Raw genomic sequence first — 13743 nt, 5'->3', positions numbered from 1 at the left:
TAAGTATATTAACTTCTTTATGTTCGAGTGGAATGTATTGGCACTGGCTCGAGGAGGCTATGAAAAATTCTCAGCACCAAGATATAGTTCCTTTTGGCCCATGTAGATTCATTTCATATCTCCTGAATCAAGAATCTTAATCTGAAAATTCCGTATCATAAAAACCAACTTCAATCCATAGGATAAATTTGCTACTGTTTTTTATAGATAAATTGTGACATCATGAAAATACATTTCAGAAAAATTAGATACACAACAGAAGCAGGAAGACAGTCATTAGGCATATCAAGGATTTGACTTGAATGAACTGAATTTATGTTCTGATGGATTTACTTTTAACCAATGAAATACTAAAAATTCAAATACCCCTGCTTATTATTATATTTGTACCCAATTTCGTTAGAACCCCATATGAATTTATCTCAGGCAAGTATAGGCCATAACAGGTAATGTGACTTTTGCTAGAACAAAATGTGTTACCCAGCCATTGTATCTATCCTCTAGAAGATATATGTACTCAACTGAAATTGGTTTTTACAATGTGCTATGAACTTATTTAATAAATAACCAGTCTTCAAAAAATATGACAAATAATCTATAATGTATGCATTCCCGCAAAAGTTATCTAGAAAAGAATCTATAATGACTAACATGATTAAAATAAAATAATTTTTTTCTGCGGTTAAACAAAACCTTGCTAAAAAGAAGAAAGTGAAGAAAGATACAAAATATAGATCAAAGAAAGTGAAGAAAGATACAAAATATAGATCACTTAGACACTTACTGCAACTGTACATGCAACCAGTCCTGGCTTCTCTCTGTAGTCCTGAGACACGAACACAAGGATGAAAACACCAACATACCACAAAATTGCAGCCAGAAAGAAACCAGCTAAGAACCTTCACACAGTTATCAGATTTATAACAGTGACCACATTCAGTTTTAAACAGGTCATGGAAGAAGGACCAAAAGGAAAGAAGCATAAAGCTACACAAACATGTACCAACATGTCAACTGTATAGGTTAAAAGGTGCACATTAGGGTCATTAAGGACTTCATACTTAGTCTTAAAACCCATTTTCAAGGTATGATCTTAAATAAATCATGGGTTCAAACTAAGATGATAAAGATAAAGACACACGAGCACGGGCACGGCACGACGAACTAAAACATAAGTTTCTCATCTAAAAAGTGATTTCTTTGATACATGCAATAAACATAGTATCAAGTCGATATCTCTTAATGCTGATATGAATTTATTGAATTGCAAACCAAGGAACGAGTTTCTATGTATAAATAGGCACTTCAAAAAAAATTAAATCAACCACAAATAATGATAGAAACTGCAATCTATATTGCATCATTAAACAACTAAACAGAAGATCAAAATTTATAATCAATAAGCATTTGATCTAAGCATTAACAACAAAGAATTCACCAGATCTAAATAGAAGAAGAAATCCAAACCCTTTTGATATGTACACAACAATTTCCACTCTGTTGTTTCATGTCCAGAACATGCAAATCCTCTGCAAACAAACTAGCTGGACTGATTCCACCCTAAATTTCGTCGATTTAGTGATAATTAATTACGAAAAGCCCCCATTTTCGAATCTATGTGTTTCCATAAATAAATAAGCACGATACAAAAGATAATTAATAACTTCCTATGTACCTGAATTACAACCATTGTTCCCTCAGCTATTATTACATGAGCAGCTCTCAGAGATGGAGGCTCTCCAAGAGGAGTGAGCCTGAAATCATCACACGGTAACAAAATCAGTAATTACTACTTACACATTCCATCTCCAATACATTAACCTAATTCATTAAAGAGAACACACTTCTTCCAAAAACCTTACCTTGACCACTTATTTGTTAGCACATCATAACAATGAACATCAGCTGTAGCTCCTGCTAAACCTGCAAAATCCAATAAAAACAACATAATTTAACAAAGTTTTTCAACTTTTATCAATTCAAAGATCTAGGGTTTAATCTTCATATCAGAATCTAGAGTTTGAACTTACGGATTCCAGCGCTCCTCGTTGATGAAGGCGGTGCTGCGTTATTTCCTTCAAGAGCAGTTGCTCCGCCAAACAAAATAAGCCGAGGGCCAACATAAGCAGTAGTCCCCTCCTCCCCGACGGCAGCAACGGTCGTTAACGTGTGCCCGCACCTCGATCCAGACCCGTCCTCCTATTTCTCGATAACCGCGTTCACCACCCAGTAACTCGACGCAGCCTCAGGTCGGTGACGGTGGCCGACTGCACCTGCGGAGCATTAGACACCAGCGACGACGTCGACGGTGAAGATTCCATGGCGGGATCGTTGTTGTTGGTGACGGCGACCTGATCGTGATCGGATTTAGTCGACATCAATGAGTCCACGTCCATGGATCCAAGATAATTTCTAGATTTTCTTCAAGATTGAGAGCATTCTCAGTATAGAAGAATCAAACAAGCAAAGAATCACGTCAGATCCCAAAAAATGCAAACAAATTGAAGAACGAGATCCAATACCTTCAACTTCTCTAGGCGCAGAGAGGTAATCGAGATCTGAGAAGAACAAAAAATGAAGCGTTTGAAGAATTAAATGCGCTTTAATAGTAGAGATAGTGGGACTGAGTTGCCGGCGGAAATTCGTAACCAAAGGAACGGAGAAGGAAAGGAACGACATTTTGCGATTTCTGATTTCTGAGTATTAACGAAAAAAGAAAGGGTAATTTTGTTAAATCAATGAAAGATGAAGGGTATTTTGGGGTAGAGAAAGTTTTTCTAAGACTCCCTCTTTTAAAGGTAGAATGATATACGATACCGCACTGGTAATAAATCGGCGTATTCTAAATTCTGTGACATGACAAGGTTGATGCTTTTCGATGTAGATAAAGTAATGATTGTTTTACTTGCATGTTTGCAAAGATTTTCTTCATTGTAAATCTTCTATTGTAAGTACTTTATTTTTACATAAATTGAAGATTTCAAATTAGTATATTTGGGAGTACATTACCAGTAGTATGGCAAACTGCATGTCTGAGTTTTTGTTACTTAATTTTTTTTGGTTTCATATTCACTTTGTCGTGGTCTCAAGTTCAGTTTGGTAGTGGTTTTTCAACTGAAGTTACCAAGCGGTTTATGTTTCATTGCACAGATGCGGGTACTCTGTTAGTTATCACTTACACTTTCTACGGTTTTTTATATAAAGTTATTCAAAATTTCATTTCACGAGCATCTTGACTGTTCTACACCCATGGCAGACCACACCCATGTATGGCGCAGACCACACCCATGGCAGACAGGGCAGACTCTACCACACCCTGGTGTGGCGCAGACCACACCCATGGCAGACAGGGCAGATTCTAGTCACCGATTATAATTATAACGACAAGATAAAAACTTTTTATCTAGTCACCGATTTAAACAAAAAATGAAGGGGATTTTCATTTTCATCCTTCATTTGATTGAATGATAACACTAAACAAATTAAATAGCAAAACAAGCATTGAGGTCAAGAAGGTGATTAACTTGATGACTATTCATAGTTAGGAAAGGGTAATCACCTCTGCTGCAGCCACATTAGAGCCTAGATTTCGCATATTAAGAGATTAGCAGCAGAGTCCAGTGTTGCAAACAGGGGTATATCAGCACGAATATAAAAAAACAGCAAGCCCCATAATAACTACATTTATCAACTCCTAATTCAAGAATGTCTGCACAAAAGGACAGCATGCGTTAAGAGACACAAAACCAATGATGGCAGCAATAAGTGTGACCCACACCCATGAGTGAGCCAAATCACACAAAAACATTGACTGGACATTGGCACTAGACTCCAACACGATCCCTGACCATCTAACTCCAAATTTTATCCATCTCCCAATGCCCATGCCCTACAACAGTCTTTGCAAGCCACACCCATTTACTATCTTCTGAAAATGGAGCGGCCACCGGCAATGGCGGGGCATTCGACGAGGCGATCGGTGGAGACTCTTGTGGTGGTCGTGCGGCGATAGTGATCCTGGCGGTCTTGGCGGGGGTTTTGGCCCGTGTATGCGGCGGACGACATTTGGTTGGAGAGCATGACCTTGAAGGATGGGTGGAGAGGAAGTGTCGGAGCTGCATCGACGGAGGTATTCCAGCGACAGCTCAGCCGCCGGAGGGATCAAAGGCGGTGGAAGAGAAGAAGTGAGCTTGTGGTTGTCTAATGAGAGGGTGGTAATATGTTTTGAGGGGGTACTACTAATTGTTTTATTACATAGAGTATTTGGTAGAGTTTGTAGTTTTGTGATTCTAGCTTCTTGTGAAACTTCTTTGCTTTTTTCACTTTCGTAATGCTGTAGATTTACCCACAAGTTTGCTAGATTCTAGATTAGTTTTGTTTGAATGATCCACTAGATTTTCTGTAGTACAATGTGTCCTCTTTCTCCTTTCTAATTTTTCCTGTCTCTTATTTTTCTTATGAAACTTAAGATAACTAATTTCTGCATTAGAACTAGCATGCATCTCCATCTTTTTAATGTAAATTAGCAACTATATTCTCCACTTAGAACTCAGTTTATAATTACCAATCCCGGATTCATGGATAATAAGAGAGACTTACCATCATACAGACCAAGGGCGTACCTAAGTACATACATAGATATGTATGTATGTATGCATATAGGTAAGTGTATGTGTATGTATGTGCGTATGTATGTATACTGTGCTGGGGTCACATCTGTTCGCGAGTATCGTATCATGTATCCCTATTAGTTCAGTATCAAATGGAGAAAATATTGCTACATAACCACGTATTCTTATCCTGTATCCATGCTTGTGTACTGTAGGATAGAGCCAAATTGATGACCCAATATGTCTGCTTCTTTTATATGACAACCGTAATATTTCATGTCGTGTTAGTGAGAGCTAAAACGTCAAAACTCAGGCTGAAGCCTTTTGTACTTATAACGCGTCGAAACAAATGTCAAAAGGTGTTTAGCCCCTCATTTTTCATTCTTATGCTGGCAATGCAAGGTTGTCAAGATAAGTTTCCAATATTTGATTGAGTCAGTTCAGTGCGTATGGAATCTATCTAAAGGGCAGTTTTGAGTTAAAATTTCAACATTTGGGCATAGGTTCATATTGCCAGGAAAAAAAATAGCTTACATATTTTTTGCATTTACATGACTGATGTTTGTGTAATTAACATGATGCTGTAGTTCTGCGACGTGTAAGGTTCAGCTTTAGTTTAAAGTATGGAGCATTCGTGGTATGCCCTGCTATAATCAAAACCTAGTAAAGTTTAATTCTTTGTAAATCTATTTATTCTGTTTAACAAGTGCAGCTGTGTGCTAGAATCTAGACTAATTTTATCTTTAATGCTTAGCGAACGGATATATTGCAAACGAAGAAAATTTGCTTGTGTTTACCGCTTCCTTTTCGTGTTTGAAGTTTAAAGTAGCCTTTTCAGACTACTCCAATCCTTTCAATGTTTCAAATTACAATAATCAAGATTCATCAGTTACCATCCTTCGTTTTAGGATGTAAGATCAGACATTTTCGCCTGCTACTACTAGATATACATGTTTGTTGCTACATTCAGATAATACACTCTGAAACGAGCTTGTTCACCGAAGTATGCTTTCAGTATTATTATAACCTCCAACTCAAACAAGTTTAATAACGTTGAACGAAACATGAATTAATTTCTTGCAGTCTATGGACATCTTCAGCTACCAGTTCTCACTCTTTCTTGTGACAAGAGTTTTATTCTTTCCAAAAACACAAGGGGTTGGGAAAACAAACCCTTTTTTAGTCAAATGAACACTACTGCACGAACTATGTGTTCTCATCCCATCTTCTCCTACTAAATTGATATCCTGCAATTTTATCCCTCGACACGGAAGACTCTTGCTGCAGTTGAATTTCAAGGACACTTTTGAAGCACTCGTTCCCACTATATTCTTGTACACCACTTGCTTAATCCCCACAGCATCATGCTAAAATGAGCTCAGAAGATGTTAGTATCTTGAAGATTGTATCATGAAAGAGAAAAAGAGAGTTAGAATAGTTCTTTACTTGTTCATGGCATGGATCCTTGGAGTCACAGTAAAATTGATCTATGAGTATAGGATTTTTGACACTGTGCATTGCAATATTCTTGAAGGTGATATGTTTTGCGTAGCCTCGACCTCCCTGTTAAAAATTTTCAACAATGAAGCTGTGGCTAAATAGGAAAACATATATGAGAATAATGGATATTCTAGTGATACGAGGGGATTCTCTCATATAAAGTGACATGGCTGGACTCAGGCAAATGAAATAAAGGGAGAGAGTTGATTATCTCATATGTACTTAATTTTCTTAACTTTTTGAAGTTCTGAAATTACCTGCCAAGTCTTGATCCTAACTCCATTTGTTGTACCATTCAGAATAGCTCCATCCACCTTCACATTCATGACATGATTCTTCGTGTTATTTTTCCCTAAACTCCCGATACTGTTTACCAAAGCTTATTAGCAAATCTCGGTATCACGAGAACTACATATATTTTGCATCTTGTATCTACTAAAATTTGAGCTTAAGAGCCGTTAGCTAAATACCTTATCCCATGACCAGGCCCACAAACTATCTTATGAACTCTGACGTTCTTGGATCCAGTCCATATAGAAATACAGTCATCACCTAGAGATATAAAGCTTTTTTCATTACTATGATCTCTGAAATATTAGGATTATATGCAATAAAAGAAAGATCAGCCCAATTTATCACCTGTCCTGATTTCGCAGTTTCTTATGACAACATTACTGGCATGATCCAAATGAATCCCGTCTGTGTTTGGACTCTTTTCTGGTGCATGGATGAAGAGCTTTGAGAGTTTGACTTCCCTACTGTCTTTTACTACTACATGAAATTGTTGGCTATCTTTTATTCTTAGGTTCTTCACCCTCAAGTAATTGCATGAAACAAAGGTCAATGCCTGTCAAAAACAATGGATACTCTTCTGTCATTTTAAGATATATAATTCAAGAGCTAAGCTTATTTCATACCGTTGGAGCGCCGATGCAGGGCTGAAATAGTCAGGAAAATCAGGAGAGAATAAATCAGACACTGGACTGCGAGAATTACACGGTTCACTCAGTAACTAAAACAGGAGGAGAATGTCACCAGAGTTTTATTTCTCTTGCAAGAGTTTTGCCACCAAATATGCCCGTTGCCGTTGATGGTGCCTCCTCCTTTGACGACAAGGTTCCTCACGCTATCAAATACGATCCATAGCCTTCGATTCTTATCGTTCCATACGGATCGATTCAAAGGAGCATCGAGGGTTCCCTTAATCTGATGCATCAATGAAATATCAAGACCAATATATTGTACTTCTTCCAAGCTCAATTAGTCAGTGCTGATGGGTTTACCAGAAATGTGACAGGAGACTTGCAAGGGCCGGTGAAGTTGAGTTGCTCAAGCAAATATCTCCTTCTCTTGGGCACCACAAGCACAGCTGATACTGAAGACGAGCAGGTCTCTTTCCAGGCTCTTTTAAATGCCTGCGCCAGCACAAACAGTTCTTTATTTTTCTTCTTGTTTTGTTATTAATTTGTTATTATTATTATTATTATCATTTTGAATCCAAAAAACACAGTTTAAATGGTTATGAACTTACCTTGCTATCATCGGTAGCTCCATCGCCTTTGGCGAAGTAATCATCCACACTCACAACTCTACGGCCTTCTTCGTTGTGGCTCGGAACGCTTTGGCATGAGCAATTATGAGCGAGGAGGGTGAGGATCGACAGAATTAGAAACTTGGATGGATCCATTTGTCACTCAATAATGGAAATTGTGAAGGATGGGTTAAGCAAATTTGGATGAAGATATTGTGGAGGGCACAAGAGTAGTCAATGAGGGGAGGCGCAATAATAGGGAAGGAGATGAACTGGGGGCCATAATGATTTGTCAATTTTGCATCGAAAAATTAGGGAGGACTTTATGGTCACTTAATTAGTTATTTATATATTTATGTCCTTTAGAAGAAAAAAGAGGGCAGGCCTCGTGGGGACATCGGAGGCTGCTGAACATGGTGTTTGACATTTGAAGTCAAGAACTGAATAATCTGACTCCTATGTTGGACTTGAAACCTGAGTTTCACAAAATAAATAAATAAATAAATAAATAAATAAATAAATAAATATAAATAATAAAAATAAACAAAAATAAAATAAACTGACGTGCAGGCTCTACGTATATACCGGTCCTGATGTTTAAGAAAGTATTCGGTGCCCTGAATCACGTTAGTTATCCAAAATATTTAAATTTCTTTTGTCATAGATGGTCTTAAGCTTTACTTTATTATGTGACAAAAGGAAAGCTTATGTTATTGAGGTTTTACTACTTTGCCAAGTTTAGTAGAATATATTCCTTGGCTTATATAGGCTATCGACTTACTTATATAAAAATGCTCCATGTAAATTATTAGCATGTTCTTACTATCTCCTTTCTTCGATAAATTTGGCTCATGAGCTCTATGTAAAGTACAGCATACGTGAAGGAATGAAACAAAACATTTCGCTCATCACCTCTCTTTTGCTTCAATTAGTACAATCAAAATTACTCGAGATAGAGTGCAAGATTAGTGTCACACTCATTGTCATAGAGAAGTATTTGAGCCTATTGTAAAAGGTCTTTTTTTTCCCTTCCCCTTTTGTGGCTGTTAGGACTGCGCATTAGTCATCGTGGGCTCCTGGAAATTGCCTCAACACGGTATGGGTAAAAGCAAGTACGTACGAACAATAAAATTAGTATTAACAGGTAGAATATCGATCATTTCAAACAAAATATAAATGTATGTGCAACTCAGTTTCCGCATATACCTTTTTTTAATAAAGAGTCCTCGCATCTCTATGATATTTTTCCCCCCGCGTTCAGGGGCTACGTTTCCGGGGACATAACTATGTGAAGCTGACACGAAAGTCAACATGTGCTTTTATCATTGACTAGTTTTTACACACGTGCAATGCACGTGATTTAATACCATGATTAAGTATTTTTGGCAGTTTGTGCTCATTTTTTTCTTTAAACTCTTACATCCCGATTATTTTTTTATGTTTGTTTAAATGGGATACACCCAATTTAAATTTTCATGTTGATATTTGAATTGACAAAAAACAAATATAATTTAAAAATAATTTGAATTTTCATATTATTTTTGACCGATATGAAACTAAGCTTTATTTGAGAAAGTATAGCATTGCAAAGTGAAAAATATTAAAATAGTGTTATACAAGGAAGGTGAATATTTAAAACCAATATGGCAAAATGATTGATTTAAAGTATGTTAAAACGATGCAAAAGAGAATATGAAGTTTATTCCTAATCATTGATAGACTTCATAAAAAAATATAAATTAAAGATTAATGCTAACTCTAGTATACTTTTATATGATAAAAACATCCACATAAGAATATAAAAGTACTGAAAAAAATTCATGAAACTCCCTTCTAAAGATTCCTAATTTCACTCAAAATAATTAAACTATTCTATAAAATATTCATAAAATATTGTTTTTATTTCTTCTATTTTATTTTTTATTGAGTTAAGATCAATCCTTCTTCAGGTTTATCATTTATCATTTCTCGGACAATTCTAGAGTATTGTCTTCATCATCTACATCAATTGTGACATCAGGCTAATTTTGTATTTTTTATGCTATTATCTTTCCTAGGCTCGTTAATTTTTTATCATCTCATTTAACTTTACAAAGAAGTCAAATGTACTTATGATGTTCAACACAAACTGCTCAAAATATAGACTTTGATTTTTTTCTATTTCAATGAGAATAAATATTAATTTCATATATATAAAATTCTTTGTGTTCCTAATTTATTACTTAAATAAATTAGAAGCTATCTCTTTATTTTCCTCTAAAATGAATTCTTCTGATGTGCATCCAATAAGAATTTCTGTTATTTCAATAATATTACCTTTGCTCTATCCTTATCATTTTTCATAAAGATCTAAAATAAATACCTGCATTATTCATTACTAATTTCTCTTAGATTATAATATTAATATTTAATTTGAAGAACACAGTATGGAATTTATGAATACTTACTAATTTTTCTTATGTCTTCCATGGAGATTTTTTCTTTGATTAGGATAAAGTTATTAAATTATTTTTTAATGTAACTCATTCAGTGCTTCATTAATAGATATGTCTTATGTTAATGCCAATTCAAGTGATTCATTGACGTTTTCTGAATTTTAGATTTATTTCCATCACTTTCCCATTTGCAATGGAAATAACTCAATTCTTTTAAAGTTATCTCTAAATATTCTAATAGTTTCTCCATATGTAATTCCTTGTATTCTTTTACCCTATAAATATTATTAACGTCAAAGATTAAAGTTTCTAAATTAAAATCAATTAATGCTAAGGTATAATATTATAGTGTTTTATCATTTCTATGGATTTAAACATCTATCAATTAATGTTACGAATGTATTTTGGCTACCCCAACTTATTACTAAAATTATATGAAATTACTTTAATTTATATAGTGCTGATAATTTTTAATCTATAATATTTTTAAAAATTTTATCCATTAACCGGATGTTTTTAATCAATTCTTATTGTTTTTGTTTACCAGTATCAACTTAGACTATTCTTAGATGTTGAAAATGGATAGTAAATCCCTAAATTAGAAATTTTAATATATATATATATGAAAAATACCAAACAATTACACTTTTCTTTGCCAAGTTTTAAAATTTTAGCCCATTTTTGTGGTTTTGAACTTTGAGGGTGTGATTTATAATTTTTAAAATTTTGAAAGAGTTTTTTAAAAAAAATTACTTTTAAGTTTGGTAGTTGTAAATTCTATGTTTCATGTGTTGGTGGTAATTTTTTAAATGTTAGTATATTTCTTATAACTTTAAAATTTTGAGGGTGTCTTTTGCAATTATTAAAACTATAGATTAATTTTGAAAAATATTAAATTTCAGCGGTCTACCAATCGACGAATTTGATGTGTGCTAGTTAAAAATTTTGAAAATTTATCGACGAATTTGATGTGTGTTAGTTAAAATTTTTGAAAATTTAGAGTTTTTTTTACTATTTTTAAATTTTGAAGGAGTTTTTTTAAAAAATTTGAGGTCAATTTTGACAAATTTTAATTTTTAGGTGTCTAAGAGTAATATCTTGAATTCATCTTATTTTATTTACAAATTTTAGAATTTTAGGGTGGTTTTTTATAATTTGAACTTTTGAAGGTGTTTCTATAATTTTTAAGATATTGAGGGTGTTAATTAAAAAAATTAAATTTAAATATCAAAAATTTTAGGTGTATCATGGTATTCTCTTAAATTCATCTGTGTTGTTTGTAAGTTTTAAAATTTTAGAATTTTAATGTGCTTGTCTGTAATTTAAACTTTTGAGGGTGTTTCTATAATTTTTGAGACATTGAGGTGTTAACTGTAAAATTTAAATTTTTTTGCAACTGATGTTAATTTTTTAATTTCATGTTTTTTATTTTAAGTTTTGAGACATTTGGATGAGTTTTATAATTTTGAACTTTTCAGGGTCTTTTCTGCAATTTTAAAACTTTTTTTTGAACTTTTGAAGGTGTTTCTATAATTTTTGAGATATTGAGGGTGTTAATTAAAAAATTTAAATTTAAATGTCAAAAATTTTAGGTGTATCATGGTAATCTCTTGAATTCATCTGTGTTGTTTATAAGTTTTAAAATTTTAGAATTTTAATGTGCTTGTCTGTAATTTAAACTTTTGAGGGTGTTTCTATAATTTTTGAGACATTGAGGTGTTAACTGTAAATTTTAAATTCTTTGCAAACTGATGTGAGAACGAGCTGATAAGGAGCGGACCTAGTCGTCGCCTACCAAGCCGTCAAACCAAGTAACATCCACCAAGGCGAGGATAGAAAACAGACATACATACAGAGTCTGATACTGCAAAATCCTAAAAAAAAAGTACATGCCAAAAGAAAACAACCAAAAGCTGAGGCCGTGAGTATACATCGACCACCATTAACTAGTACTCTTTGAGAAGTTGTCACCGATATCCCTTGCTACATTTTCCTTGGCTATATCCTGCAGCTTCAGATTATGAGCTGCCCTTCGAAGCCGCCTTGCAAGCCTATCATCTTCAGCCCCTGTCCAAAACATGGTATATCTAGCGATATTAGATGCAATATGAGAGGGATTAGCTTGGATATCTCTAAATATCATGTTATTTCTGCAGTTCCACATTCCCTAGCAGTAGCAAGGTAACATGTACTTCCATAAAGCTTTTATGTCTAAACTGAAGTTGGGGTCTCTGTAAACAAGAGTCAAAGCCTTCATGGTAAGAGGCCAGCTTACCTCAGGGACATGAGGAAGGAGAGAAGACCAAACAGAACCTGCAAATGGGTAGTGGATAAACAAGTGATCTTGAGTTTCTGTCACTAGGTTGCAATGTGGGCAGCGAGGATCACCTTGCCAACCCTTGGTGACTAAATTAGCCCTAGTATTAAGCTTATTGTTGCTTATAATCCAGAACAGAGTTTTGACCTTCAAAGGAATACATGATTTCCAAATGAACTCATGGAGCTGAAATTTTATCCCTCCAGAAATGATTGTGGTTGTGCTGATTTGCTCATCAATTAATAACAAAACCCCATCTTTTATACCATTGCACGAAAATATTCCACTGTGATACCATAAAACAAGGTTTTGTTAATCCAAAACTGTAACGAAATATCGATCACTACATAATACATGATGAATCTTCATGTCAGAGAGTCATCTAAACTCCTGTTCTCTTCTACTAAATAAACATAACCTAACATTTTCCGCTAATATTTTTCGTGTCCTTAGCCTGTTATTCTCAGCAAATTCTTCAGACACAAAGAGGTGGAACTACCGTCCCTCTTTTACTCCACCGAACATTTTTGCAGCAACTTTCTGTGCTATCTCCATCTTCTCCTACCAAATTAATATCCTGCAACATTATCTTTTTACATCCGACACTCTTGCTGCAGTCCAATTTCACTGACACTTTTGAAGCGCTCGTCCCCTTGATGTTCTTGAATAGAACTTTGCTGATGGCCACAGCACGATGCTGAAACGAATCAAACATGTTAGGCTCTAGATGATTATTTTGTTTTGAAAATGAAAATTTGGTATGGTTGTTTACTTGTTCATGGCATGGAATCTTGGAGTCACAGTAGTTTTGTGTTATGATTACGGGATTTTTGACGTTGTGCATGTTGATGTTCTGAAAGGTTATCGATTTTGCGTAGCCGCGACCTCCCTGTTAATTTAAACAGAATTGAAGTGAGGTGAAAGATTTAAGTATCAACAACGCTTGCAGCTCTCACATGCCTGTGTCTGCTCTCTCTCTCATTGGGTGGTGGCCGGCATGGGGTTGGCGGGGGGCGAGGGGCGTTGCGGGATGACCGGGCGGATTTCAATTTTCAAAAAAAAGGGGTTTGATCTCACGCCTATGATGTTCTAAAATAAATTTTACCACCTGGAAAGAGGAAAAAAATTTCTTTAAAAAATAGTTAATTTCACAAAACCCCCTGAATGCTGGGGGGTTTTACACATAACCCCATGAAGTTAATATCCCACAAAACCCCCAAACTTTGGGGTGTTTCAGAAAAAGTCCCTGAAGTTTAAACTTTTTATGATGAAGCCCCTACATGTAATTGACAAATAACTCTAATATTATTGGAAGTTGAAAGACCCCAATTTAGTCATTTTTCAGTTACA

General features: G+C 34.9%; 3 protein-coding genes and 1 long non-coding RNA gene across 4 annotated transcripts in view; all 4 read right to left on the bottom strand.

The window, feature by feature from the left end:
• LOC109820078 lies at positions 1723–2045 on the bottom strand. The gene is made up of 3 exons (XR_002241719.1): positions 2031–2045; positions 1863–1923; positions 1723–1754 (listed from the first exon to the last, which is right to left on the bottom strand). It is a non-coding gene; the product is annotated as an uncharacterized LOC109820078 (long non-coding RNA).
• On the bottom strand, positions 4192–7947 carry LOC109820489 (polygalacturonase-like). The gene is made up of 9 exons (XM_020386635.1): positions 7642–7947; positions 7394–7525; positions 7146–7316; positions 7028–7048; positions 6750–6957; positions 6581–6662; positions 6368–6476; positions 6057–6173; positions 4192–5977 (listed from the first exon to the last, which is right to left on the bottom strand). Exons 1-9 carry the CDS (start codon positions 7795–7797, stop codon positions 5711–5713), a joined length of 1263 nt encoding a protein of 420 aa, XP_020242224.1. The 5' UTR covers positions 7798–7947; the 3' UTR covers positions 4192–5710.
• LOC109820963 lies at positions 12019–12749 on the bottom strand. Its single transcript, XM_020387161.1, has 3 exons — positions 12660–12749; positions 12352–12540; positions 12019–12243 (listed from the first exon to the last, which is right to left on the bottom strand). The coding sequence occupies exons 1-3, from the start codon at positions 12747–12749 to the stop codon at positions 12019–12021; spliced, it is 504 nt and encodes a 167-aa protein (XP_020242750.1).
• Positions 12671–13743, bottom strand: part of LOC109820962 (polygalacturonase-like) — a 3167-nt gene continuing 2094 nt past the window's right edge. Inside the window, exons 8-9 of the mRNA XM_020387160.1 lie at positions 13166–13282; positions 12671–13090 (exon numbers count right to left, since the gene is read on the bottom strand). Of these exons, the coding sequence (XP_020242749.1) occupies positions 12869–13090; positions 13166–13282 (339 nt within the window). The 3' untranslated portion in view covers positions 12671–12868. The remainder of the gene's footprint in view (positions 13091–13165; positions 13283–13743) is intronic.

This window comes from Asparagus officinalis, chromosome 8 (assembly GCF_001876935.1).
Source record: "Asparagus officinalis chromosome 8, Aspof.V1, whole genome shotgun sequence".
Lineage (NCBI taxonomy): Eukaryota > Viridiplantae > Streptophyta > Magnoliopsida > Asparagales > Asparagaceae > Asparagus > Asparagus officinalis.
The sequence above is the reverse complement of the archived record's forward strand: the minus strand, read 5'-3'. Positions and strand labels throughout refer to the sequence as shown.